Raw genomic sequence first — 26,816 nt, forward strand, 5'->3', positions numbered from 1 at the left:
AACGCCGAGCAAGGTATGTTTTTCAACATAATGGTTTCAGTGGACCATTTATAGAAAGCATTTCACAGGGAAGACCAACACAATCCCAGAGTGGGCTCTAAAGCAACATTGTTAAGAGGGAGGAAGTGAATTTTGTGGTCTGCACTCTAGGAGATACATCAAGGTTGAAAGAGACACATCAAGAGTTTAGAACTGCAACGTGACTATCCCTATAAGTCTAAAGTGAGCCAGTCGGCCAGCATGACATAAGTGAAATCTCTGGCTCTCCAATTCCTCATCCGTAAAGTAAGATCATTAAATCAGATGATCTTCAAGGCCCCATTCATTTAATTTCATGATTTTCATGTCTCCATAAACCTTATATGATAAATTCTTAAGGTACTTAAACCGAGTATTAAGTTGTACCCATCTGTTTTTGGATACAATATTATAGAACCTCAATTATGGATGAATTTTTCCCTAACAGAGGTTCATACAAATGTAGCTGATTGTATCTACCATATGAAGACTCAGGATGCATTACTGCTATACACAGCTCAAGAACACATTTAAACTGTTAAATTAAAATAAAAAAAAAGATAAACGAGAGACCACATTATAAGTGCATCAGATTTGTTTATCCCTTAGAAAAATAGGAGCATATTGGACAATGAAGATTTCAGTTTTTATGCATGCCATTCATAAATAAAAACAAACGGTCTACAAAAATGCTTCTGTTTAGAAAAGCCAGTAATGGAGAGCTATAATTTCAAATCAAATTACATAATATAAAAATACAGAGCTCAACCTCACTGCTAGAAAATAATATTCTCAAACAAATTCATTAAAAAATTATTTTTCAGAAATTATTATGTTTACTATATTATATTTGTCATCCTCTTTTCTTTCTTTTTTAAGACTTAAAATGCTTGACTTTACTGTTTGGAAGTTCTGATAAATCAGAATTTAATGTGATATTCACAGATTTTGTAACAAAATTATAATGTTTATTTACAAATTCACATATAGCACAATGTAGTGTTCAAGTATTAGTGATGGTAATTAATAAACTATCAGAGTAATAAGAAAATAACCATTTTAACAATTTAGATGATTTATGACAGGATAATTTATATCCAAGATATAAAATACATAATTACTGAAATGTTAAAGAAAATGTATTTTTTCATAATCAAAAGTAGCAAGATTTTCTATATTATTTTCATTCTCACTATAGCCAAGTTTTCATTGTCTAAATTTAATCAATGTGCTGATTAAAGACAATTTATTAATAGGAAAATTATATATATAGCATGTTTATATATATGCTTGTGTGTATATATCAACCAATCAAAATTCAGTTTGTAAACTAGATCCATTTAAAAGGCAATATAAAAGTGTATATTGACCTGGTCTAAAAACACTCATAACAATGTAATTTTTCTTCTATCCTTTAAGTTACTTGTTTTCACCCAAAATAAGGGGACAATAACAAAACTGGACCAAAATCAAGGTGAACTATGGGTAAAATGATAATTATTTGAGACTTCAGAATGGTCCAGCATGTTATTTCTAAAACTAATCCTAGATTAAAAAACTAATATTGTTTTAAAGAGGCATTTATCAGCGGTCATGGCATACTCTACACCAGGAAGACTACTGAAGACCATATTTGCTGAAAACAACAAACACTGGCCCTTCATGTGGTCAGAGCAGCTGAACCGTTGTCATGAGCACTAGACTTCACTTCCTGACTTGGGTGGTCTGGCGTGAGAAGGGGAGTGCTCTTGGGATTTTCACATTGTTCATCTACCTTTGGGCAGGCAACTGGTGCTTGATGCTCTTTGCTCTGAGTAGACCCTAATGTCACACTCTCCCTGGAAGGCTGAAATGGCCTCTCTCCATGAACCTTCTGTCTCCCTGCTTCTGCCTCTTGTTCCTGCAGTAGTCTCTCCACCTCCACCTCAAGCTCCAAAGTCTCCTCATCAGCTTGGACATCCAGTTGCTGCATCAACTCCTCCAACTTATTGGCCTTGCGGAGCTCATTTTGCTGTATGATTGTACAAAGGTGCTCAGTGAGCTGCTCTTTAATATCAGTCTTGCGCTGTAGGTCGAGCTTGGCCGTAACATACTCCGCTTCTGCCTTGTCAAACCGCTTCCTGTAGGGACAGGCACAAAGATTGTTCCATTATTTTCCATAGCAGAAAGCGGGCTGAGCAGCAATAAAAAAACTCCAGAATTTGGTAACAAGGTATAATGAAGATCTGACTATTACGGTAGTACTTTATGAACTCTTGTCTACACGTTAGACAAACTAGGCTGTTGCTGCTGAAACTTCCACAACATCCACACTTACTCTCCTATATATCAACACTCTCCTGCACACATTTCCTCTTTCCAAAGCTGTGCTTGCATGAAAACAGGCGAAGAGGGTTAATTCAGTGGTATGCTGGCTCTAAAGGGGGTAAGTCCTGATTGGTAGTGTTTGTCAACTTCTCTGGTGTGAACATACTACCATGACCAATTTCAAGCTATCAATATAACTGAATGTGGAATGGGGGGGAAACACACAAAATCTGCTCTCATGAGCTAGCTCCAGCACACAACTGGTTAAATTTATGAGTGGTAAAACAGTAAAAGATGGAGAACAAATCTCTATTATTTAAATTAAATTATCAGGGTGACATTGGTTAATAATCACATTATCTTAGTTTTAGGTGTACTTTATAATACATCTGCGCAATCTATTGTGTTAAATATATGGTGACATATATTTAACCCCTTTTAGCCCCTTCTACCACTCTCCAGCTCCCTTCTCCTCTATTAAACACCATTCTGTTCTGAGTTTTTTGTTAAGTTTGTTTATTGGTTGCTTTTTGTTTTATATCCTACACAGAATGAAATTATATGGTTCTTGTCCTTTCTGAGGGACTTATTTCACTTAGCATATTTTCAAGATTCATCCATGTTGTCACAAATGGTAATATTTCATCTTTTTAATGATTGGGTAGTATTCCATTGTATATATGTACCACATCTATTCTATCCAATCATCCAACTTTGGTTGTTTATGAAAATAGAAAAGCAACAAATTATATAGAAACGGCAAAAGACAGTGAACTATTGTGAATAATGCTGCAATGATCATAGGGGTACATATAGCTTTACCAGTATTTTCAAAGTTGGGTGTAGGTATGCACAAAAGGGATCACTGAATCATAAGATAGCTCTATTCTTAATTTTTTCATAGTGGCTACACGAATTTACATTCCCATAGCAGTGTGCAAAGGATTCCTATTTCTCCAGATCTTCTCCAAAACCTGTTATTTAATGTCTTATTAACAATAGCCATTTTAGTAGGCATGAGGTGGTATTTCATTGTGGTTTTGACTTGCATTCCCCTTGTGACTAGTGATGTTGAGCACCTTTTCATATATGTTAGCCACCTGTATGTCTTCTGTGGAAAAGTGTCTATCTAGGTCCTCTGCTTATTATTATTATTTTTTTAAACCTCACCTGAGGATATTTTTCCTTGATTTTAGTGTGGGATAAAGAGGGAAAGACAGAGAGAAACATAGATGTGAGAGAAATACATCAATTGGTTGTCTCCTGCATGTGCCCTGGGCACGTGACCAGAGTCTGGGCCAGGGAGGAGCCTGCAACCAAAATCGAACTCAGGATCCTTTGGTCCATAGGCAGCGGCTCTATCCACTGAGCCAAACTGTCTAGGGCCCTTTGCCCATTTTAAATCAGATTTTTGTTTTTGAGAAATCTAGATCTCTTGATTAATGGATTAAAAAAGGAAGAAAAATTTTGGAGGAGAAGTATATGGACAGTGGTTGGGAAATGAATATAAATGGGACAAGACACACCAAGCAAATGATACTGGGTGCAGGCAAAAAGTAAAAATCAAGTAGGAAAGAAAACCTCAGGATATGTTTTGGAAGGATTTCTCAACATTGGCACTCCCGGCAATTCAAACCATGTAATTCTTTGCTGTGGGGAGCTGTCCTAGACAGTGTAAGATGTGTAGCATCGCTGGCTTTTCCCCACCAGCTTCCAGCAGCACCATCTAGTTGTGATAACCAAAAATACCTCCAGAACATTACCAAATGTCTCCACATCTTCTCCAAAGGGCAAAAATGTCCCATTTGAGAATCCCCGGGTTAAGTTGTCCTCACCCTCTACACTCTGCAACAACAGTGTTATTAGACTTTTATTAGGAAACTAGAGGCCCAGTGCACAAAATTCTTATGGGGAAGGGGGAAGTCTGAGAGGGCTGAGGGGGTAGTCCCTCAGCCTGGCTTGTGCCCTCTCGCAACCTGGGACCCTTCGGGGGATATCTTACTGCTGCTTTAGGCCCGAGACCCATGGGGCAGCTCCTTTGAGCATCTGCCCCCTAGTGGTCAGTGGGTATCATAGTGACTGGTTGTTCAGCCAGTTGTTCCATTGCCGTTGTCAATTTGCATATTAGGGTTTTATTATATAGGATTTTATAAATGTCAGATATGTAAGCTCTATAGATAAGTAACACCAGTCTTGCTTGAAGTAAGGTAATTCTACTGGAAAAGTCACCCTGCCATTTCCCCCTTTTTCTTTTGCATTAAGTTGATATAAAAAATTTATATACTGGTTCACTGTGTTTTGACTTTTCTATATAATGTGTTCTTTTATTTTTGCCAAGAAAAGTGATTCCCCACTTACCAAATAATTTATTCCATTTAATGTCCATTAACAGTTGTGAAGGCTGTGCTGTCTTATGATTGCCTATACAACTCAATATAATAAGTAATTTCTAGTACTAGAATTATAGCAAAAAAAAGAAATAGGTATATCTCCTAACTCAAGATTCTCTGTCTTGGAAGGAAATATAGTAAAAAAAAATAAAAGGCTTTGATTTTGGAAAACCCAGAGTTCTAAACCTGCCTTTGCCATTTGCTAGATGTGTACCTGTTTTTTTTTTCTCGGGTGTGAAGAAGAGAGAGCCAGGCAAACTAGCTCAGGTAAAAAGCCAACTCAGGTCCTCCCTCTGGAATTCCGGAACTCTGCTAGAGTGGGGGGAGTGGGTGTGGAGCTGATATAGAGCCACAGCTGGTGGCAATATTGGGTGGTGAGTATAGCAGGAAAAGCCGAAACGCTTTAGAGAAACTGTGGTGTCTGAGCATTGAAGAGGATAGCCTTTGATTATGATCACATGCCTGTGAGATTCCCTCTTTATCCTATAAAATAATAAAACCCACTTTTTACCTGAGCTAGTTTGAATGAGTCCCTGTTCTTCACAGAGCTCATAGTAACAGGCTATGCTCTGAACCCTTGTGTGGCCCATACATGAAATGTTTTGGAGTTGGTAGCTTGTCTTTGTTCTAATCAGAGATGGCCCAGGGTCAGCATCATGAGTATGAAACACAGCCAGGTTCCTGTGGGAGGGGTTGGAGATGAAGCACGCAATGACTAAAATTCCAGTGGAGTGACCCGAGGTAATTTTCTTCAGTGGAGTTCTATTTTATCCGTAAAATGGTGAGAATAGTACTTCATAGGAGTATTAAGGATTAAGTAATGTGTGTAGGGCAGGTGTCTGGTCTAGGGCCTGGTAGGTACTCAAGAAATAGAACTTCCCCTCTGGAGCACCAGACTCAAAAAGCACTCTCAGTATATCACTAAACATGTATCTAAAATGAAAATGATACAAAACACAAGGATCTGATGCTTATACTTGAAAACTCTAACTTACATAACATCTATTTATCATATTTCTTTTCTTTTTTTACTGTCCTCTAGTAAACATGAGAATGGGAAAACTGTTTTTCCATTCCCCTGTGTGTTAAGAGAATTGTGCTAAAGGAGCTCTGTTGGATATTTGGATCCCTGATTTCCATACTGTATAACATAACCTGTTTGTGAATGTTCTGGCATCAAGCATGAGCACTCTAACAACACTCTCTATAGGTATATGACTACCTCGTCCCGCCCCCAAACTCAATCCTCCCTTCTCTGTGAGGCTGTGGTTGCCCTCAGCCAGTCAAAGTCAGCCAGGAAAGATTTACTGACCCGGGCTCATGAATGCTGAATTGAAATGAAAATTTGTAAATAGTTACCTAGGTTTCCATCAATCTTTCATCCTGGATAAATCACTGAAGATTCTGCATTTTGTTTATTTATTTAAGTCCTTCTGGCCAGAAACATGCATATACATTCTTGTACAGAGCGATTTATGTTTAAAGTATTGATTAGTTTTACAAACTGCACTATGGGCCTGGGGGTCAGGTGGATGTACCAAATCAACCTGAAGACACACTTTGGAACAGAATAATAAGTGCATTATATATAACACAGTAAGAGAAGTTCAGCTGAAATGTAATTACAGATTTAGTTTGTTATTTTAAAGAGACATTGAATGATTTAATTGTTATTTAAAGGATTCTGGAAACTGTGTCTTGGCTTTGGTATCCTTGAAACTAAAAAATCAACAACAAAGAAACCTCAATCATAACCCATGGCATGCCTTTAGGTTCCACTGATCCACTTTTAGTTATTCTGTTTTTTTTTATTTGCAAGGATCAACAAACATATCATGATTTTTTAAAGTCCTTTATTAGAAGTCTTCTAGAGAATAAAGATAAAATATATTTATATTTTTTAAAAATAGAAAAAAACTAATCATATTTTGCAATTACTACATAGGACCATTGGATCCTTTTATAATGTAGGTTACTTTACCAGATTGTTGAGGGTTTGTTTTTTTTAACATTTTCCCATTTCATCACTCTATGACGTATTTCCTTGTACCAATTATTCCCATTTATCCTAACCAATTAAAATAAGAAGAAAAAAAGAGACTGATGAAATGACCTAAAAGGATGATGCTATAATGGAATAAATCATTATGGTTCAATTTCCTTACTGCATTGTCCAAAGTATTATATCATCTTTCAAGAAAGTATAAAAGACTGGAAATCCCAGTTTTGTAATCTGCTCTAGCTTTCATTGAACACAGATGAGAATTAGTATTTTTTTATTCTCTGTGCTAATGGCAAAGTAGAGAAAATTGACAGATGAAAACATTTTGCAGTTATTAGGTCAAAAGATAAATGTTGTGGTAGCTAAAAAGTAGTTCCACAAAGATATTCTCTTCCTAATCTCCAAAATCTAGAGTCTCTGAAGGAAGTGTGACATGGCCTGGCCGACACCTTGATTTCAGACTCTGGCTTCCAGAAAATGTAAGAGTATATTGTTCTTGTTTTAAGACACCCAGTTTGTAGTAATTTGTTATGGCAGCCCTAGTTAACTAACACAAATGCACATAGAGCCAGTCTAGATTCCAGATGGTGCAATTGTTTGTGTAAGTGACATCTCAAAGTATGTCTTCAAAAAAAAAACAAAAACAAAAAACCACATCCTAGATGAATGTTCTCAAACTCACCATCAATGAGTGAAAAGAGGATACAAAGAAAATGTTATTTTTCATAGTTAATAGTTTCAATAGGAAGAACTTAATCAATCCATATTTTACAAGTATCTGGACCATCCTGTATTGCTAGGAGGCTGTAACTAAATACATTCTTTCTATTTTAAAAAAAAAATAAGTTTTGGAGTCAAACATTACTTGATACAAAGAGGTTTGTGATGCACAGGTTCTTCTTTTAATGAAGTTGTTTTCCACAATCCCTTTTATTCTCACTCTGTCAATTATTCATAAAATGACTTGAAAGTATACATGTGTGTGCACATGTGTGTACATGTGTGTGGAGAGCGTCTGTTAAACAGAGGTGGCAAATAGTGATAATTGTTTTTCCTGGTATATTGAGGGTTAAAGAAATGTTCTACATGCAGCCACTCTGAGTTTTACAAGCTGGTCTGCACAGCACATGGCAACACTGTCACTGTTGCTGCCAACAGCAGCAGCCGCAGCAATGCTCAAGTTGGCTCACTCAAAAGTGTTTGCCCTGATGTTGCTCTACAGAAGCCAATTCCACAGTGAACTCTGGCCTGTTCAATATCCCAGAACCTTTTGTGGACACAGCACTGTACCAGGCAGTAGAGAACTATATATATTTTTTTAAAAATCAAGAAAAGCTGAGACCGGTTTGGCTCAGTGGTGGAGCGTCGGACTGTGGACTGAAAGGTCCCAGGTTCGATTTGGGTCAGGGGCATGTACGTTGGTTGCAGGCACATCCCCGGTGGGGGGTGTGCAAGAAGCAGCTGGTAGATGTTTCTCTCTCATCAATGTTTCTAGCTCTCTATCTCTCTCCCTTCCTCTCTGTAAAAAATCAAAATATATATTAAAAAAAAAAGATGTTGAGGGACAACTAATAGATTGCCACATATATCAAAAATAAAAACTAATATTAATTTTTAAAAAAATCAAGGAAAATCTCCCAAATAAATGGACTACCTTGGGGATTTGTAGAAATCTAGACCATAATAATATATTACCAATCTATAATTTCTCAATAACCACAGACATAAATTTAGACAATGTCTTAATCTTATGCATGAACAAGATACAATGCTGGTTCCAGACACAATTTTTAATAAGATTTATAAAAATAGCCTCACACATGCAATATGGATATTCACATACAATGATGTCAATATCAGTAGTTTAAGAAATTAACATTTTGAGCTTAAGAGATGTAAAAAATGCACCCAGTGAAATTTTTTATTTTGTAAAAATTTACTGAAATCTCATGACAAACATTTCTATTTTATGGGATAGTTCCTCCTTTAACCTGTAATTCCACCTTCTTTGTGGTTCTCTGAAGGCTAAAACTATGAAATTTTAAAAATATAATGTTCAGTGTACAAAGGCATCTTCTCCCAGGCTCCTTTAAGCCAGAATTAAAACATAATCTGATAACTTCTCTGTAAGTATCCAGAATAATCTGAATTACTCATATAAAAGGCTATAAAGGCCAAAAATAAATAAAAAATTCCTCTGGCAACCTTAAGTTCCAGAGAATAAAATGTGCTAAACATCTAGGCTTAGTTTAATCTTAATAAAATCTTGGTCACCTCCTTAATGACCTTATTAGTAGAAATCTGGAACCTCTAGTTATCAGCTACTGATGGCATTAATTTAGGCAACCCATTAAATCTAACAGCACATGGTCAAACAACAATTACAAAAATCATGAGGACACCACAAACCTCTTTCTTAAATAATAAACAGTGAATTAAAAACCACAATCAAGCATTTCCGCTTTATTAAATTGTTATATAAACATTCTGATGCTGTGGTTTACCCTGGACTAATGAGGCATTCTGATTGATTTCTAGTGTTACAGAGAAAGATGCAAAACGGAGTCATTAACACAGCAATCCCTTGTGAAAAAAGACAAACCAGGATGATTAAAGCAATGTTGAAAGGACTGAAAACCCTGAAATTGACTTAATTTTTTGCCTTTTTATCTGCTTGCAAAGTTCATGTAATTCTTTACATGTGTTAGTTCATTTTAAAAATACTCTATGATGATTTTTTTCTCTTAAAAAAATGCCAATGGCTGAAACCAAGGAAACACATGATAGTGAACTATTTTATACAGAATAGAATCGGAAAGAAAAAACTTGAAGTTTTCAAGACAGTGATATTTTCTTTAAATATTCACAGGCTTTGAAAAATAAACTAGGTGTTTCTTTAATGAAAACTAAAATGGGAACTAGGTTAATCCCTAAGGAGAACCTCAATCAAAATTTAACAAAAAAACCATAGAGTTGGCATTAAAATTATAATTTGGGGGCAAGCCATTCAGATACTTAGAGCGTCTCAAACATTAAATATCTGATGCTTTAGTAAGAAAAACTAAAATGTAAATAAACAATAAGGAGATAATCTAAAGGGGACATGAACAAGGTTAAGGGATAGAGCAAAGTAAAGGAAAACTTCAAGAAGAGGAGACACACTAGACACTACTTATTCCAAAACAGGAATGAATACAACACTTACTGTGCTGGCTATGAGGCTTAAATGATGATACACATAAAAGGTCCTGACCCAACTAGCAATACACATGAATTAAATCGAACTGCTTGTTCTGAATCAAATTTCTCCAACTCACCGAGCATTTGAATACTCCAGACTGGCCTGGTCAATCCGGTTCCTGAGGATTCCAATGTCAGCTGAAACCATGTCATCCAAAGCCTGTAACTCCTTCTGGATCCGCTTCAGTTTCACGGTCTCTGCCTGAGTTCTTTTAGATCTAGAAAATTAGGAACATGAATGGGAAAATAAAAACATTCTAAAACCATATATCCATATACAATGTAAATGAAAAAAAGCAAGCTACTGCAGTGGTTAGCGAACGTGCAGCTCGCAAGCCACATGCGGCTCGTGAGCAGCGGTTTGCTGCTCTGTGGACTAATGAGTTTGCCGACCACTGCGTAAGGCGTTACCCTTACCCAGAAGTTTTGACTTCAGGTTAAAGACATTAGTATATTATTAAAATGTTTTTTAAGTGTTTTTCCCTAAGGCAGTGGTCAGCAAACTCATTAGTGAACAGAGCGGCAAACCACTCTGCTTGCAAGGAGTCGCAGTTTGCCAGCCACTGAGCTACTGTATTTATAATATATAATTTTTTAAAAATAGAGAGTAGAAAAATAGAAATAAATGTAATTTATTTAAGAAAAATAGAAAGAAATCAAATGCCAGTAACATTTTGGTGTATCTCTAAGATTTGCACTTCTTCTTAGTGTTTCAAATTTTCTATTAGTATAGTATACTAGAGTCCCGATGCACGAAATTCTTGAAAGGGGCTGAGCCCTCGCAGCCACAACAGCTTTTCTCAGCCCTTGCAGCCCCGCCTTCATCTGGAAGGTCGTCTGGAAGAATGTCAGGAAGGATGTTCGGCTGTTCGGTCTAATTAGCATATTACGCTTTTATTATTATAGAATTATTATAGATGATTTTCATATACAAGGGGGAAAAAACTGAAAAATTTATCAATAAATAGTTCACTCATAGATATATTCATTCCATAAGGAAGAGAATATGCACTAAAACAATATAATTTTATTCTCTTTACATTGAAACATCAAACAAAACGCTCCAAATCTCTAGCCCATTTTCATTTGATACCTGGAAACCAAAACAGACCATTTATTTGTCTAGAAACATCTATTTGGTTTTAACTTTCTTAGGACTCGTTTCCTCAAACTGTTATTGCTTTGATTCCTTTCTTTAGGTAAAACTACAGGTCCTCAAAATTTTTCTTTCTTTCTCAAAGCCAAGCACTTTTTTTTTTCTTATTTAAAAGCACATTCAACCTCACCATCTCTTAGTCTCCTCACCACCCCCAAGTTCATTACAAACTTAACAAACAAAACAAAGATAAAATCCAATCTTTAATCATGATTTCACTCATTTCAAAATGTCATACACATTTTTCCAGGAGAATAAAACTCCCACATAAAACCTCATATTGCAGAAAGAGCCCTGGCTGGCATTGCTCAGGGGTTAGAGGATCAGCTGTGCACCAAATCGCTGCACATTAGATTCCCAGTCAAGGGCATATACCTGGGTTGCAGGTTTAATCCCTGGGCTCAGTTGGAGCATGTATAGGAAGTAACCAATTGATGTGTCTTTCTCATATGGATGTTTCTTTTTCTCCTGTCTCTTTCCTTCTCCCTCCCTTCTTTCTACTCTCTATGAAAAGCAATGGAAAAAATACCCTTGGATAAGGATTAACCAAAATAAAAATAATAAAGGGCAGAAAGAGTGGATAATGGGTGGGAAAAGCAGTTCTAATGGGAATGTTCTTATTTGAGGTCAGCACAACACAGTAAAAAATGGGGGAGGGGGATTTCGGACACACTGACATTGGGAGACGAGAGAAAAACTGAACTGCAAACAGTATGGGACAGTACTCGCAATGGTGACTCAAGTCATCAATAAAAGCTTAAATTATATCATGTATCTTCTATCAGTGGGGGCAGAGTAATTATTTAAGAAAAATGTCCATAGGAAACCTAAGATTTGTGGGAGTATAAAACATTTATATAGAAAACAATCTGCTCCTAATGATAAAGGCCCCCTCTTGTCAAAATGAAAACTTGCATTTCTTAATTTACTTATATTGACAGCTATTTACTGCTCCCTTATGAATGCATAGATGGTTAAAACTGAAAGCACTGACACTGATCCTTAAGTTTTAATTGTACCTGTGTTACCAATAAACTTGCTATGATCTATCCTTAAATGATTTCAATATCATTTATAAAACATAATTTGCTTAATCGGCCTTAAAGAAAATGCCACTTTATTAGAATAGACATGGGAAAATAAATATAAAACATGGCAGAGCTGACTGCAGATTGTGAACCATCTCCCCAGGTTCAGGTGCCTCACCTTTCCGCAATAGCTCTAGCCAAAAGAGCTTTCTTACGTTTATTTTTCTCTTCCATTAGCCGCTGTTCATGTTGGAGCACTTCCCAACGAGACTTTTCTTGCCTAGGGAGAAAAAAAGTGTAAAAATGAGTTTCTGAAACACCACCCCACACCTTCCCAGTCTCAGTCCCCCACGTATAAAATTTAATCAGCCAGATTATGTATAAGTTTTTAAAAAGTCCTTTTGAAAGAAACCCATCTGCAGCTCATTATTTTGTTCTAATAGAAACAAAGATTATGATTTGAAGTAAAGAAGGCTTACATACCGTAAATTGGCCCTTTGAAATCCATTATATGTATATAACCTAGGAACCCACAAACTGGAAGCCAGAATAATGTGGCATTTTTTAGAAGTACAAAGAAACCTATGTAAGTTAATTATGTATTATATGCAAAATGGAGAGAAAAATAAGTAGGTCTGTAGCTAATATGTTATATTTTTCAAAGTTCTTTTAAAAATCATTTTAGTGATTTAATCATTAAATCACTTTATAGTCTACATTCTTGGGTCCATGGAACATATTTGTAATAGTTGTTTAAATATCCTTTGCCTGATAATTCCCATTGTTTGTGGGCTATTTGTCTTGATGATTTTCCTCCTGGTTATGTATCACAATATCCTTTCTTTGAATGCCTAGAAAGTTTTCTTTTTCTCCAGATTGAATGTGCATTTAATTTTTAAAAAAGTGTTTCAATTACAGTTGACATACTATGTTAATTTCAGGTGTACAACATATTAGACATTTATATACCTTACAAAGTCATCACCCTGATAAATTGAGTACCCAACTAACATAATATATAGTTAGTACAATATTATTAACTATGTTCCCTATGTTATACTTTACATCCCTGTACTATTTTTATAATTGCCAATTTGTACTTCTTAATCCCTTCACCTTTTTCACCCATCTCCTCAAACCCCCTCCCATCTGGCAACTATAAATTTGTTCTATTTGTTTATTTTGTTCATTTGTTTTTGAGATTCCACATAGAACTGAAATCATGGTATTTGTCTTTCTGTCTGACTCATTTCACTTAGCATAACACCCTTGAGTCCATCCATGTTGTTGCAAACGGCAAGATTTCATTTTTTATGGCTGAGTAACATTCTACTGTACATATGTACCATTGTTTTTTATCCATTCGTCTATTGATGGACACTTAGGTTATTTCCATATCTTGGCTATTGTAAATAAGACTGTAATGAACATGTGTACATGTCTTTTTCAAATGAGTGTTTTGAGTCTCTTTAGGTAAATACTCAGAAGTGAAATTTCTGGGTCATATGAAGTAATTATTGATAGGTATCCAGTTATTGCCATTTTGTTGCTTTCTGATTGTTTTTGTAGTTGTCTGGTCCTCTTTTCTTGTATATTGATGACTTTCTAGTGTTGTGTTTGGATCCCTCTCTTCATTTCTTATATATTTCTTAGAGATTTTTGCTTTGTGGTTACCATGTGCTTCATATTTACTAAACTATATTAATTACAGCCTATTTTTTTAGAATATACTTTTATTGATTTCAGAGAGGAAGGAAGGATAGAAAGAAACATCAATTATGAGAATCATTGTCTGCCTTCTGCATGCCCCACACTGGGGATTGAGCCACATGCCCTGATCAGGAATTGAACAGTGATCTCCTGGTTCACAGGTCGATGCTCAACCACTGAGCCACACTGGCTCTGCTAGAGCAGTCTATTTTAAGTTGATGGTTCTTAAAGTTTGATCATGCTCTAAAATCACTACAATTTTTACTCTTCCCCTCCATGTTTGTTTTTGTCATTCTTTTTTACTTCTTTTGTGTGTTTATGTATAATTGTATTATAATTAAACATGGTCTTTGTTCTTTTGCCTTTTAACCTTCCTCTTAGAATAGATTAACTCAGTGAGAACCTCAACAATTGATTGACCCACTGCTTTTACTACATTTGCCTTTGTCAGTGATAACTTTCTTTCTTGTATTTTCTTATTCATAGTTTTGATCTTTTCTTTTCTACTTAAAGAAGTCATTTGACATTTCTTGAAATCCTGGTTCAATAGTGATGAACTCCTTTAGCTATCTACTTCTAATCTGGAAAATTCTTTCTCTCTCCTTTGATTCTAAATGACAGACTCGCTGGGTAGAGCAACCTTTGATGTACGTCTTTGCCATTCATCAATTTGAATATTCATGCCAATCCCTTCTGGCCTGCAACATTTCTGCTGAGAATCACCTGACAGTCTTATAGGAGTTTTCTGGTACATAACTGCTTTTCTCTTGCTACTTTTAAGATTCTTTGTCTTTAATCTTTGGCATTTTAATTATGATGTCTTCCTGTGGGTTTCTTTGGGTTCATCTTGTTTGGGACTCCGTGCTTCCTGGGCTTGTCTATTCCCTTTGCCAGATTAGAAAAGTTTTCAGTCATAATTTCTTCAAATAGGTTCTCAGTCCCTTGCTTTCTTTCTCTTCTTCTGGCAACCCTATGATGTGAATGTTGATACACTTGATATTGTCCTAAAGGTACCTTAAACTGTCCTCATTAAAAGAATTTTTTTTCCCCCCTAACCGGTTTGGCTCAGTGGATGGAGCATCAGCCTGTGGACTCAAGGGTCCCAGGCTCAATTCCAGTCAAGGGCATGTACCTTGGTTGTGGGCACATCCCCAGCAGGGGGCGTGCAGGAGGCAGCTGATCGATGTTTTTCTCTCATCAATGTTTCTATCCCTCTCCCTTCCTCTCTGTAAAAAAATCAATAAAATATATTAAAATTTTTTTGTCCCAATTGGGTGTTTTCTGCTATTTTATTTTCCAGATTGCTGACTTAGTCCTCTGCTTCTTGTAACTTGCTGTCAATTCCCTCTAACGTATTCTTCATTTCAATTATTATATTCATTTTTTTAATGGTTTCCTTCTCTTTGCTGAGGTTCTCATTGAGTTTATCTATTCTTTTTCTAAGTTAATTGATCATTCTATAACCAACCAGTTTTGAACTCTGTATCTGGCAGATTGCTTGTCTCCATTTTGTTGCTCTTTTCTATGTTCTTTCATTTGGGGAATGCTTGTCTCATTTGTTTGAATCCTTGTATTTCTTTCTATATATTAGATAGATCTGCCATGTCTCCCACTCTTGGCAGAGTAACTTTATTTGGATGTCCTCTGTGGTCGCATGGTGCAGTCCTTCTGTTCACCTAAGCCAGGTGCTCTAGGGGCATCCTCTGTGGGTTGTGTGCCTTCCTGTAGTAATTAAGCTCTGATTGCTATTGACACATCAATGGGTGGGATTGCCCATCTGGCTTACTTGCTGTGAGGATTAGCTATGACTACAGCAGAGAAGCTGCTGTGCAGACACTTATCCCATAGAGAGGGAGTCTCTTCAGATGGGCTGTGGTGCCAGCTAAGTTCACCCTTTGGGTGTGTCTTTTGTGGAGCTGGTTGGGTGATGCTCTGGTGTGGTCTGAAGTTGGTCACCAATTGTGTTGGTTTTGAAGCCTCTTAGGAGGAGCTCCACTAGAGGCCAAGGTCAGGCTCTGGTGGCTTGGATCACCTGGTCAAAGCTACAAAGTGATCTTGTTGATGCTTGTGCCAGACTTGGAGGTACTTGGGAGAGACTATGCTGCAAACCAACGCCACTGCCAGTAGTGCCAGGCATGGGACCCTTTGGTGGACACCATGATTTTGGCTGACACTAGCCAAATGCAAGTTGAGATTAGTCATCACTTGTGTCAGGCTTGGGGTTGCTTATCAAAAGGTACATAGCATGCTGAGGTCAGCCGCTGCTTGTTTGGTTTGTGAACCTTTAAAATTTTAGGAAAAGTCCACAGTATGAGCTAAGGCACATGTGTCAAACACAAGGCCCGCGGGCCAAATCCGTCCCGCCAGGCCTTGCAATGTGGCCCGCACCGCGCTGTCATCACTGCACTCCGCTGCGTTTCCATCACAATGACAGTTTATGACTGTTCAGTAAATCATTCGGCCCGCGATTTAGGCTGGATTTTAGATTTTGGCCCCTTCTCTGATTGAGTTCGGCACCCCTAATAGGTATTCCATGAGTTGAGTGAGGTGAGGTCTCAGGGATTCACCAGGGTGGGGCGAACGATGATAGCTTAGATTGGCACTCATATGTGCCAGGCTCAACAAAGGAACAATGGCACCTGCCAGTGCTTCTGTCCCTAGAGAGAGTTGGCCCCTGTCCCTCCAGTCCTCATCTGAAGCTATGCAATTCACTTACTCCTTGCATGTCCCTGGCACTTTATGAGCTGCTGCCCCTGAAGGCTTAGAACAAGGAGTTTGTGAGTAACTCCATGCACAGACTCCTCAAGAAGAAAGCCAGGGCCTCTAGCAGCCCTCCTTCTCACAGTGCTGCAATCCCTGCTGATTTTCACAGCCTGATGTTGTGGGGACTCCTCTTCTCAGCACTGGTGCCCTGGGCTGGAGATGACCTAGGGTTAGGACCCCTAACTGGGAAGTTCAATAGGGAACTTCCACAGCTGAGAGAGCCCTCCTGAATCTTACCGCCACACCATGAGTGTGGGACCTACCTGTTCTGTCTCTGTCCCTTCTACCAGTCTTCCCTTTGTATCTTTAGTTAGAGAAGTTCTGTCCAGCTAATTTTCTTTTTTTTATTATTTAATATATTTTTGTGGTTTTTAGAGAGGAAGGGAGAGGGAAGAAATAGAACATCAACGATGAGAGAGAAACATTGATTAGCCATCCCCTGCACACCCCATACCGGGATCAAGTCTGCAACTCCGGCATATGCCCTGACCATAATCAAACCATGACCTCTTGATTCATAGGTCAAACTTAACCACTGAGAGCTATGCTGGCTGGGCTGTTTAGCTAATTTTCAGGTGGTTCTTGAGGGTGGTTGTTCTATAACTTAGCTGTAAATTTGATGTGGCTGTGGGAGCTGGTGAGCACACAATTTATTTACTCCACCATCTTCTCCAGAAGTGACTCTGTAGAGTTTTCTATAATAAAAGTCTGCACCATGAAACACCCTTAGGACAATAAGCAATATTTATTTCATTCATTTTCTTTAAATTTGCTCACTTCTTTCCAGCTCGTAAACATTTGTAAACAAAGTGAAAAACTATGAACTAAGACTTGAATAGTGGGCTAAGAAAAACTTCAAAGGTCTGAAAACATGAATTGTCTTCCAATCAAATTCTGAAAGAAGTATATTAAAATTTCCTGTAAATTCATCAACTTGATGTCAACTCAAATTAAACAAGATAATGAAAAAGCTATTTGTTCCTACTATTGACATTTCTTACAGCCATATATCAGAAATATCTATTCCCAGACTTAATAACCACTTCCACAATTATCCTTCTCTCCATTCCTACAACTTCCATCTTAGTTCTGGTCCTTTCTCATTTTTACTATCACAGTCACCTCCTCACCAGATGCCTTAGCTTAGCCAGCTCCCTATTCCAAATGTTCTGCAACACTGACACCTGAATATTTCCTCACCATTATTCTGATCAGGGCCTCTCTCCTTTAGAGGGCGTGGTGGTCCACTATAGCAGCAGTCACCAACCTTTCAGACCTCACGGACGACCGGTGGTTGGCGACCACTGTACTATAGCATCTGGGAACTTGCTAGGCAAGAATCTCTACTCCCAAGTCCTTTTACTCTTTCTTAATTATTTATTATTCTCTGGCCTGGTCTTTGCCTCTTCCAGAGGAGCGAGATGTCATCCTTGAACAGTCTCTGAAAGACAGCTTTCCTTTCCCCTTCTTAGAGCCTCAGAATTCCTCCTTTTCAACAACAGTTCCAGACATTACATGTATTCTATGGAAATTCTCCCAAGTACGTAAAAAAAGAATAATTTTCCTCATGACATGCAATCTAAATTGCCCGGCTCTATTCAAATCCACCCCCTATTTGTCTCAGGCCTTTGTTGGTAAACTATTTGAATGTATGCACATGTTTTGCTCTCATAATTCACACAGCTATACATCTCCTGTCAAAGTAAATAATATACGATTATATGAATTTACAAGTCATAGCATAGCAATTTTCACAAGAATGTAGCTAAACTAAATTCTGGAGGTGGTTGCAAGTACAAATTAAGTAAGAATAAAAAGAAATCTAATGACATATGTGAATTATTTAATCAGTCCCCTTAATTTCCTACACACTTTCCTCTGACCATCCCTACATGTCTCTTCACAAGTATCCTTCTCTGGGCCAATGAAGATGCAGCCTGGAAATTGAAGAATGCATTAAATTTGGGAAGAAATCCTACCCATACAAGAAATGCTTCTGTGAGTGTCAAGGTTATAGACTCTGGATTCAGAGAGACTTTTATTGAGTCCTAACTCTACTACTTACTAGTCGTGTATTGGCTTTGAGAATACAACAGCTATTCTAAGTTCAAAGTAGCTGTAAAGTGAAAATAATGAACTAAGTAACATTAAACATAAAAGGTCTAACACTGACTGACTTATAGTAGCTCTTTCTTGACAATTTGTTTATCACAGTTTTAGGTTAGAATATGAAAGAGAGAAAATGTTAAAACTACATTTCTTCAAAGCCCAATAGGAAAAAAAAAGTAAAATGGAAAATATATCATGGATATATAGACTTACTAACAATTCCACTTTCTTTTTCTCCAATTTGCAATCTGGTTTTAGAGGTACAACCTCAGCACTTATGTGACCATCCTGGGAATTCTCAAGTCCCAGTTCCCTTGGTTGATTTTCAGTGTCCTGTGGTTTTCTATTGCCAACAGGACAGTTGAGTGTAAGAGGATTAGGAGCAGCAGGGGAGGAAAAATCTGGCTTTTGGTGATTGAATCTCTGTTGTGGTGCAGAGAGCAGCTGCTCTGGAGATAATCTGACTGATCCATCTTGCAGTCCAAGTTTTTTGCTTTGCTCTTGAAGGACTTTTTCTCGCTGAAGTTGTTGTCGACTTTTCTTCATAGGGGGACGCCGCTGTGGTTCAAATGGATCTACATAAAAGAAAATAAAAGAAAATTCCTTTGTGTGAACAGCAAATAATTATAATTTCTCTAGGAAAATAAGAGATTAACATTAAACTTTTTTGATAATCCCCCTTCTCTAGCTTAAAAGCCCAGGCAAAAATAGCATCTTCCTGTAGAGTTTAGATAGTTCTTCAATCTACTGTTAGCATTTAACAAAAACTATTCTACCGCTCAATTTATCTTCAAGGAGAGCTAGCTATTTGTCTGTGAGTAAGGCCTTAGGATACAAAGCAAGGTTTTTCAACTTGATTTGATTATTATCAAAAGTATCACCTATTTGATCAAGATAGGTAGACCAGTGAATTCTCTGATATATCTTAAATTTGATTTAGTTGTGTCTACTCTCCTGAAGTAAAATGGTGGTTGTGGTTGAATTTTCAAGTGAGCTTCACCTTTCCTAAATTTTCACAGATTTTAAGGCAATCTGATACATAAGAAGATGCTGTACACGAAGTATAACTAAATGAAGTCCCCTATTTCTAGTTTCCTCTAAATTGTTTTCTTTAATCTTCTAGAACAGTCCCAGATTGTGTTCCCCAAAGTCTAGTTAGACTTTAATCAATGTATGCAACCTAACTTTAATAGCAGCCTGATCAAAGCAATAGAGGAAGATAAAAAAGTTATATTACAAACTGAGTAATAATACTTCTATTATACTTTTTATATTGTCCATATCAGTATTAACCTTGTAGGGAAGATAACTGGAGAATTTAACTCATAGTCATACTATATTTAATAAAATTTATAAATGATATTCTTTACAAAATGCTCAGGAAATGATATTATAAGTCCTTATAAATGAACTCAAATAGGGCTTTTAAATTCTACATATTGACCTCTGAAGCAATACAAACTTACTATTTAGATTCTTCAAGGGAGAGTTCAAAGCTCTGGAGTCACAGTTCCAGAGTTGCTTTTGTCCAGTTCAAGCAATTATTTATTCCATACCTCAGTTTCCTCATCTGTCAAACTGGTTGAAAATTATCATTCTACTTAACTCATATGGAGTTGGAATAAAGATTTAATGAGACAGGTAAAGAAAACATTTTTTACTTATTTTTATTTTCTAATAGCTTACCTCACTTTTAAAAAATATATTTCATTGATTTTTTTTTTTTTTTTTTTTTTTTTACAGAGAGAAAGGGAGACGGATAGAGAATTAGAAACATCAATGAGAGAGAATCATCGATCAGCTGCCTCCTGCATACCCCCTACTTGGGATGTGCCCGCAACCAAGGTACATGCCCTGGACCGGAATCGAACCTGGGACCCTTCAGTCCACAGTCTGACGCTCTATCTACTGAGCCCAACTGGTCAAAACAAGAAAACATTTTTTAAAAATAGCTGTACCATCTAAAGTAAAATGTTACAGTTGTTGACTTTAGACAGAAACATAAAGTAGCCTCCTGCATCTTGGAACAGAAGCTTATTCTTGGCTACTGATCTTTAGTCACACCATCAGAAGATATGATTGAGCTTGCTTATTTCTCAGTTATACTCATTAGCTGAATTAATGATGACTCTCAAATTCTGTACATTAGCTTCCATTTCATTTTGCATTTTCACAGAACCCACCTATAAGATTCATAACACTAATTTCTAAAATCTCAAACAACAAATTAGCCATTTAAAAATAAAACATATGACAAAAAAACACCTGGAACTAATAAGCCATTATAGCAAGGTTGCAGAATACAAGAATAATATACCAAAGTCAATTGCTTTTCTATGTACCAACAATGAACAAGTGGAATTTAAAATTAAAAACACAATACCATTTACATAGGACTCAAAAAAAATGCTTAGGTATAGATCTAACAAAATATGTACAAGAGTTATATGAGAAAACTACAAAACTCTGATGAATGAAATCAAGGAACTGAATAAATGGAGAGAGATTCCACATTCATGGATACGAAGACTCAATGATGTCAAGATACGAAAACTCAATAATGTCAAGATGTCAGTTCATCACAGCATGTTCTATAGATTCATTGCAATGCCAATAAAAATCCCAGCAAATTATTTTGTGGACATTGACAAACTGATTCTAAAGTTTATACGAAGAGGCCAAAGATCCAGAATAGCTACACAATATTGAAGAATAAAGTAGGACTGACACTACAAAGCTCAGTAATCAAGACAATTGGTATTAGCAAAAGACTAGACAAACCAATCAAAGAAACAGAATAGAGAGCCCAGAAACAGGCTCACATAAATATAGTCAACTTCTCTTTGATAAAGAAGGAAATGAAGTACAATGGAGAAATTTATTTTCAACAAATGGTCTTGGAACAACTGGACATCCATCCACATGTAAGAAAAGGAATCCAGACACAGACCTTACACCCTGCACAAACATTAACTCAAAATAAATAAAAAACGTAAATGCAAAATTCAAAACTAGCAGATAATGTAGGAGAAAACCTAGATGGCCTTAGGTATGGCAATGACTTTTTAGATACAACACCAAAGGCACCATCTAAGAAGATAATTGGTAAGCTGGACTTCATTAAAATTAAAAACTTCTGCTGTGCAAAAGACATTGTCAAAGGAGTGAGAAAACTCACTGCAACAGACACATCTGATAAAGGACTTTTAAATTTCTGTCAATCAAATGGGTATGAAGCAGTATTTTACTATGCTCCCGATTGGCAATTCTCTGCTTATAGATGGTGATAAGCATCTCTTCATATTACCTTTACTTTCTTTTTTTGCCAATTTTTCTTTGGTTTATTTTTATTTTTATCTATCAGCAAAAACTGGAAAACAAAAAGTAAACAAGTCTTGAATGTTGGCTGCCCAGCTGTGTAGGGCTGGCCTGAGGCATAAGCAAGCCTTGGATGGCTGCACTGTTTTATTTCCAAAAATTTTCGTCCATCTCTATAAAACCCTAATATGCAAAGTGACTGATCAACGGAACAACCTACAGAATGACCAGTCCATGGGGGCGGGGCTGGCGAGTGGGCAGTGCCAGGCCAGCCAAGGTGGATGCCAACGGGGCTCCCTGATTGCCCTACCAGTCACCACCCGACAGATTGGCTCTGATCGTTGGCCAGCCCTGATTCTGACACATAACTGTGTGACAAAGCCAATTACTGAACTTCTCTTTGCTTCAGTTTTTCCACTCATGTGTTTCATTCCCTTGACTTTATAAACTTCCTATGTTCTTAAAATATACCAGCTTTATATGATTTTGACCTTCCATAAATGGTATCAGACTATATATTCTCCTGCAACTTGCTCTTTTCATACACTGTATTTATGAAAGTTATATGTGTTAATGCATGTGTTCATATATTCCTACTAGCTATATAGTAGTCCACTAAATGATTATACCACAATTTATTTATCCACTTCCTTGTTAATGAACAAGGTTTATTCCCAGATTTTCAGTATTATAATGAAGAGTATTGAGAACATTCTTAATCTCCACCCCTGCACAAATGGGTTTTTCTAGAGTTGTTATCCTTATTTTTGCTGGTAACCAACTTCATTTTCATAGATTATTTAATTATATTTTTATGGCTGGAAAATAGTTGGAAGAAACCTTCAAAAGTAAAGATCCAGCTCTTCTAGATTTACAAATGAGAAATCCAAGGCAAAAAGATTTATATGCAGATCTGGAAGATCTGACAATCACTGTGTTTGGTTATGAGTATACAAAGATGCTATAAGTATTCAGAGATGCAGCTTTTCTTTTCTTCAAGGATCATAGACCAGTCAGTTGGTGTCTATGTTCTAACATCTGGCTATGAAATGATAGGCTTTGAAATTAAGGTCCACCCACTCTATCCCAAATTGCAGAGCTATTTAAAAATGTTTTTCGACATATCAATCTGTTATTTAATTTAGACTTCTACACAAAGTCTTCTTTCCCTCAGCAAACTCACCTCTCCTAACACATAATCTCTGTGATATCTTCCCAAAGTGCGCCCAACCCCCAGCAGGGTGAGGTTCCTACTCATAGGTAGCAAGTTCTTGAACAACATCTACTATTACATTTTTTATAGTTTTCTCCTCAGTGGACTAGAAACCCTTTGAAGGCAGGGATGAGGCCATGTTCATCTCAGCATCCTAAATGCAGAAGCTGATGTCTTTAACTTCAGGTCAGACAGGAAGCAGACGTACTTGCACACCACACATCTGAATAAGTGAATGGATGTTGAAAACACAGAGCTAGAGAATTTGATGACATCAAGCAAGATAGAATCAGTTAATTAAACACTGTAGTATGACTTTTATGATATAGTTTTGAAAGCCCTTTGGATCAGTCAAATTTTCCTCAATCTATGTAATCTTCACTGGCCCTATGTTATCAATTTACTTCATTTTCTGATTGTCAACCTTAGATTATCCTTTAATCTATACTAAAAATGCAGAGGCCTATCTATGCAACATGCAATTTTCTAAAAACAAAACAAAACAAAAAAACTCTAATAAAAGGCATGACAGGGACTTCATTTTCCCCCAAAGTACAGAGTGTAAATTGTATACCAAGAATAGTATAAACTCACAGAAGTTGTGTGCATTACCGAGATCACCAAACAGAATTTTATGACATTTCAACTACCAACAAAGCCTCAATTTATATCAATAAGAGTTCTCCCCAAGTATCAACAAACTTAATTCCTTTATCAAAAGGTAACAGAATAGTACAAGACCATTCAGTGATTACTCTATAAAGCCAGAGAGGGAAGGACAAAATTCTGGATTATGTCACAGATGTGTGTATATGTGTTGTGTGTGTGTATTTATTTATATCACATCTAACCTCTCTAAGACACCCCCCCCCCTTTTTTTTTTTTTAGTTTGCTGACTCTCTGGGTTGGAAAGAACAGCAAAAATCATCTGGCAACCAGAAGTGAATGCAAGATTCCAGATGTATTATGAAAAGCACCAACGTTTTGCATTAAGACCCCCTCTCCTCCTCCCCCCGCGCGTGTTCCCCTTTGCTCAGTCATTACCTACTGCTATACATTCAGCACAATTCTAAAATGGTGAGTGACCCTCCTCCTTCCTTTACAATCCAACCCTGGACCTACACCACAACCTTCCTATGTGAGCCCGCCAGGCTATAGGTTCAGCCCCCTCTCCCAGGGCCCAATCCTTTTCCAGGAAAAAAAACAAACCCTGCAATGGATCTTTTCTAAAAGGAGATCCCAGGCCCCTGAGCATCCACTTCCGGCGCCCCTCAATTGTCTTCCCATTTACAGATCCATCCTCCAACATAAACACTTTATCCTTTTCCCCGCCCCCTTCCCCTCAAAAGCAGCAGCCCCGCCCCTTCTCCTAACAGACCCAAGATTTCAATCTTCGCGGGCACGTCCCATTACCTTTACTCTGCTTTAGTCGCCTCAGTTCCTCCTCAGAGAAGCCAGCCCAGCCCTGCGCCATCCGTCCGGGCGGCCAGCACCCCTAGAATACCCAAACTTGAGAGTCCCCGAGTGCCAACTCGGACTACTCAGGCACATCCGGGTTCTTCCCGGCAGCGGTCGATCAACCAATCGGTGCTTCGCGCTTTGGACCCAAGGCCTCCCCTTTCCGTCTAAGGCTGCCCGCAGCAGTGCCTGTCAAACTGCCTAAGGAAATATCGCTTACGAAGACATTCCTTTTCCCCGAGCCGACTCTCTTCTCACTCCCGTCTCTTATCATCGTTGAGTTAATAACTTCAACAGATAAGGGGACAAATATCAAAGAGGATCAGGGTGAATATAAGCAGGCAGTTAGGAAGCGGCCACGAGTCGGTGGCGCGTGAGGGCGGACAAAACTACCTGGGGGCGGGGGAGAGGGGTCCTCTTTCGTTCCCTGGGGCGGAGCCCTCTACCTAGTGGTCTCGAGGTGTGTGCTCTGTGGGTTGTCCTACGGGCTCCTCTCAAAACGGCGCTGAAATTGCCCTGCAAGTTGGCTCGAGAGAATGTTCAGACTTAGGTGTTTAATTACGAAGGTACATTTCAGAGAACTGGGGTTCAATTAGCGGAAAGGGAGCAGAGACATTTAATCAGGTCTCTGTAGTGTCTCCGAGTTCTGTTGACTGGGTTGTGTCCTTGATGTTTTATGAATATAAAATGCTATTCTGCGACCTTTCTCCTAAGAGATGTCTACATCTCCCCCATTAAAAATGGTCTCCGTTTTTGTGGTTCGACAAGCCAATGGAAAACGGCCCCGTAGGATGGGCAAACCATTCCTTAGGCTTCCCCGGCCGGACGTCCCGCTTTCACTGTTCTGGTTCTACCTTGGACACTTACCCTCTCCGGGCTCTCGTATTCTCATTTTTAGTAACATTTTGAAGATTAAAAGATGCAAGCGTTGTAAAAAAAAAAAAAAAAAAAAAAACCAACAACAACAAAACACACACACACACACACACACACACACACACACAAAAAAAACTAATAGGGTGATTAGAGGCCAGTTATTACACTTTTAATATTTCTCTTATATTTAGCATTAAAAAATGTTTATTTTGGCAAACGTTTTAAGATGTCAAATGTAAGCCAAAGGGACTTTCGACACTAATGTGTCAATATTTCGAGACAAATGGAAATAAAGGAGTAGATTGAAACTACCACACAAAGAAAAAGGGTTGAAATAAGTATTTCACGTTTAGATAAGTGGTCAGAAGGGAAATGAATTTCCTTTATAAATGTTGAGCTTTTAAATTTAAAAGTGGTTTCTGAAATGTAGGTGCACAAGCGCTTCTTTTTAAATGTGGACTCATTTCCTCCAAATTTTAAGATTTTTAATGCCACCCAACAGGATTGGAGGAGACATTAATCCATTTTTTTTAAATGTCAACTAAATACGTTGATGTAAGATACAGATTAGCTTCAAATAGATGGGGATCAGTAGCAGTCTGGTAGTTAGTTCAGACTGCCCCTTTATAGATTCCAGCCGTCAAATTCATCTAATAAAAATGAATCACGTTGTGTGCCCCATGTTACATTTATACATGAACTTTCTTTAGCTCAAGGGGTGAATTTCCAGAATTATCAGTAATCTTACTAGACATGGATATTATCGTATTTTTAAAGGTTTTGTTAGCCCTGAATGAGAACAAAGGCATGAGCAAGATTATAGTAAAAGATAACATTTGTGTAAAATTGTAATTTGTAGTTTACACGGCTCTAAGTCTGTTGGCTCTCGGGGGGAACAGGTTTCTTCAAATGGTGTACTATAATATTTTGTTGGGAGATTCAACTCAAAGAAGTTCTTTGTTCTGTGAGAGTTTTCTGTACCTTGAGTTGAGACATTGTCACTACAGGTTGGTTTTCCTGGGCTCTGGAAATTTCAGTTGCTTTCAGCCACATTTAAGGTCATTTTTTTCAACTTGTGATATACATTTGGATGTCACCCCCTTATATGATATAGGCCTCAGGTGTTAGTTGTGCAAACTTGCCTAGCTTGCTAGTTATACAGCTAGGACTCAGACTCAGGCAGTATAACTCTAGAATCTAAGATCTTAACTATCCTGCCATTCTGATT

At 37.5% G+C, this 26,816-nt stretch overlaps 1 protein-coding gene across 3 annotated transcripts; it reads right to left on the minus strand.

Annotated features, from left to right (window-relative positions):
- Positions 1-595: 595 nt before the first annotated feature.
- Positions 596-24,833, minus strand: GORAB (golgin, RAB6 interacting). Of its 3 annotated transcripts, XM_036442216.2 has the most exons (5): positions 24,668-24,833; positions 18,941-19,298; positions 12,320-12,421; positions 10,035-10,175; positions 596-2,138 (listed from the first exon to the last, which is right to left on the minus strand). In XM_036442216.2, exons 1-5 carry the CDS (start codon positions 24,726-24,728, stop codon positions 1,679-1,681), a joined length of 1,122 nt encoding a protein of 373 aa, XP_036298109.1. In that variant the 5' UTR covers positions 24,729-24,833; the 3' UTR covers positions 596-1,678. The 3 variants fall into 3 exon arrangements, with proteins under 3 accessions (XP_036298109.1, XP_036298112.1, XP_045439190.1); XM_036442219.2 differs by lacking the exon at positions 18,941-19,298 and having other exon boundaries at positions 24,668-24,779; XM_045583234.1 differs by lacking the exon at positions 24,668-24,833 and having other exon boundaries at positions 18,937-19,067.
- Between the last annotated feature and the right edge of the window lie 1,983 nt (positions 24,834-26,816).

This window comes from Pipistrellus kuhlii, unplaced genomic scaffold (genome assembly GCF_014108245.1).
Source record: "Pipistrellus kuhlii isolate mPipKuh1 unplaced genomic scaffold, mPipKuh1.p scaffold_m20_p_18, whole genome shotgun sequence".
Classification (NCBI taxonomy): Eukaryota; Metazoa; Chordata; class Mammalia; order Chiroptera; family Vespertilionidae; genus Pipistrellus; species Pipistrellus kuhlii.

Bases quoted from the DNA above. Each gene is read 5' to 3' on its own strand.
- GORAB (XM_036442216.2), bottom strand. From the start codon at position 24,728: ATGGCGCAGGGCTGGGCTGGCTTCTCTGAGGAGGAACTGAGGCGACTA. The intron at 19,299-24,667 runs GTAATGGGACGT...TCTTTTATGTAG, and splicing joins GCGACTAAAGCAGAGTAAAG to ATCCATTTGAACCACAGCGG. The intron at 2,139-10,034 runs GTGAGTTGGAGA...CTGTCCCTACAG, and splicing joins CTGGAGTATTCAAATGCTCG to GAAGCGGTTTGACAAGGCAG.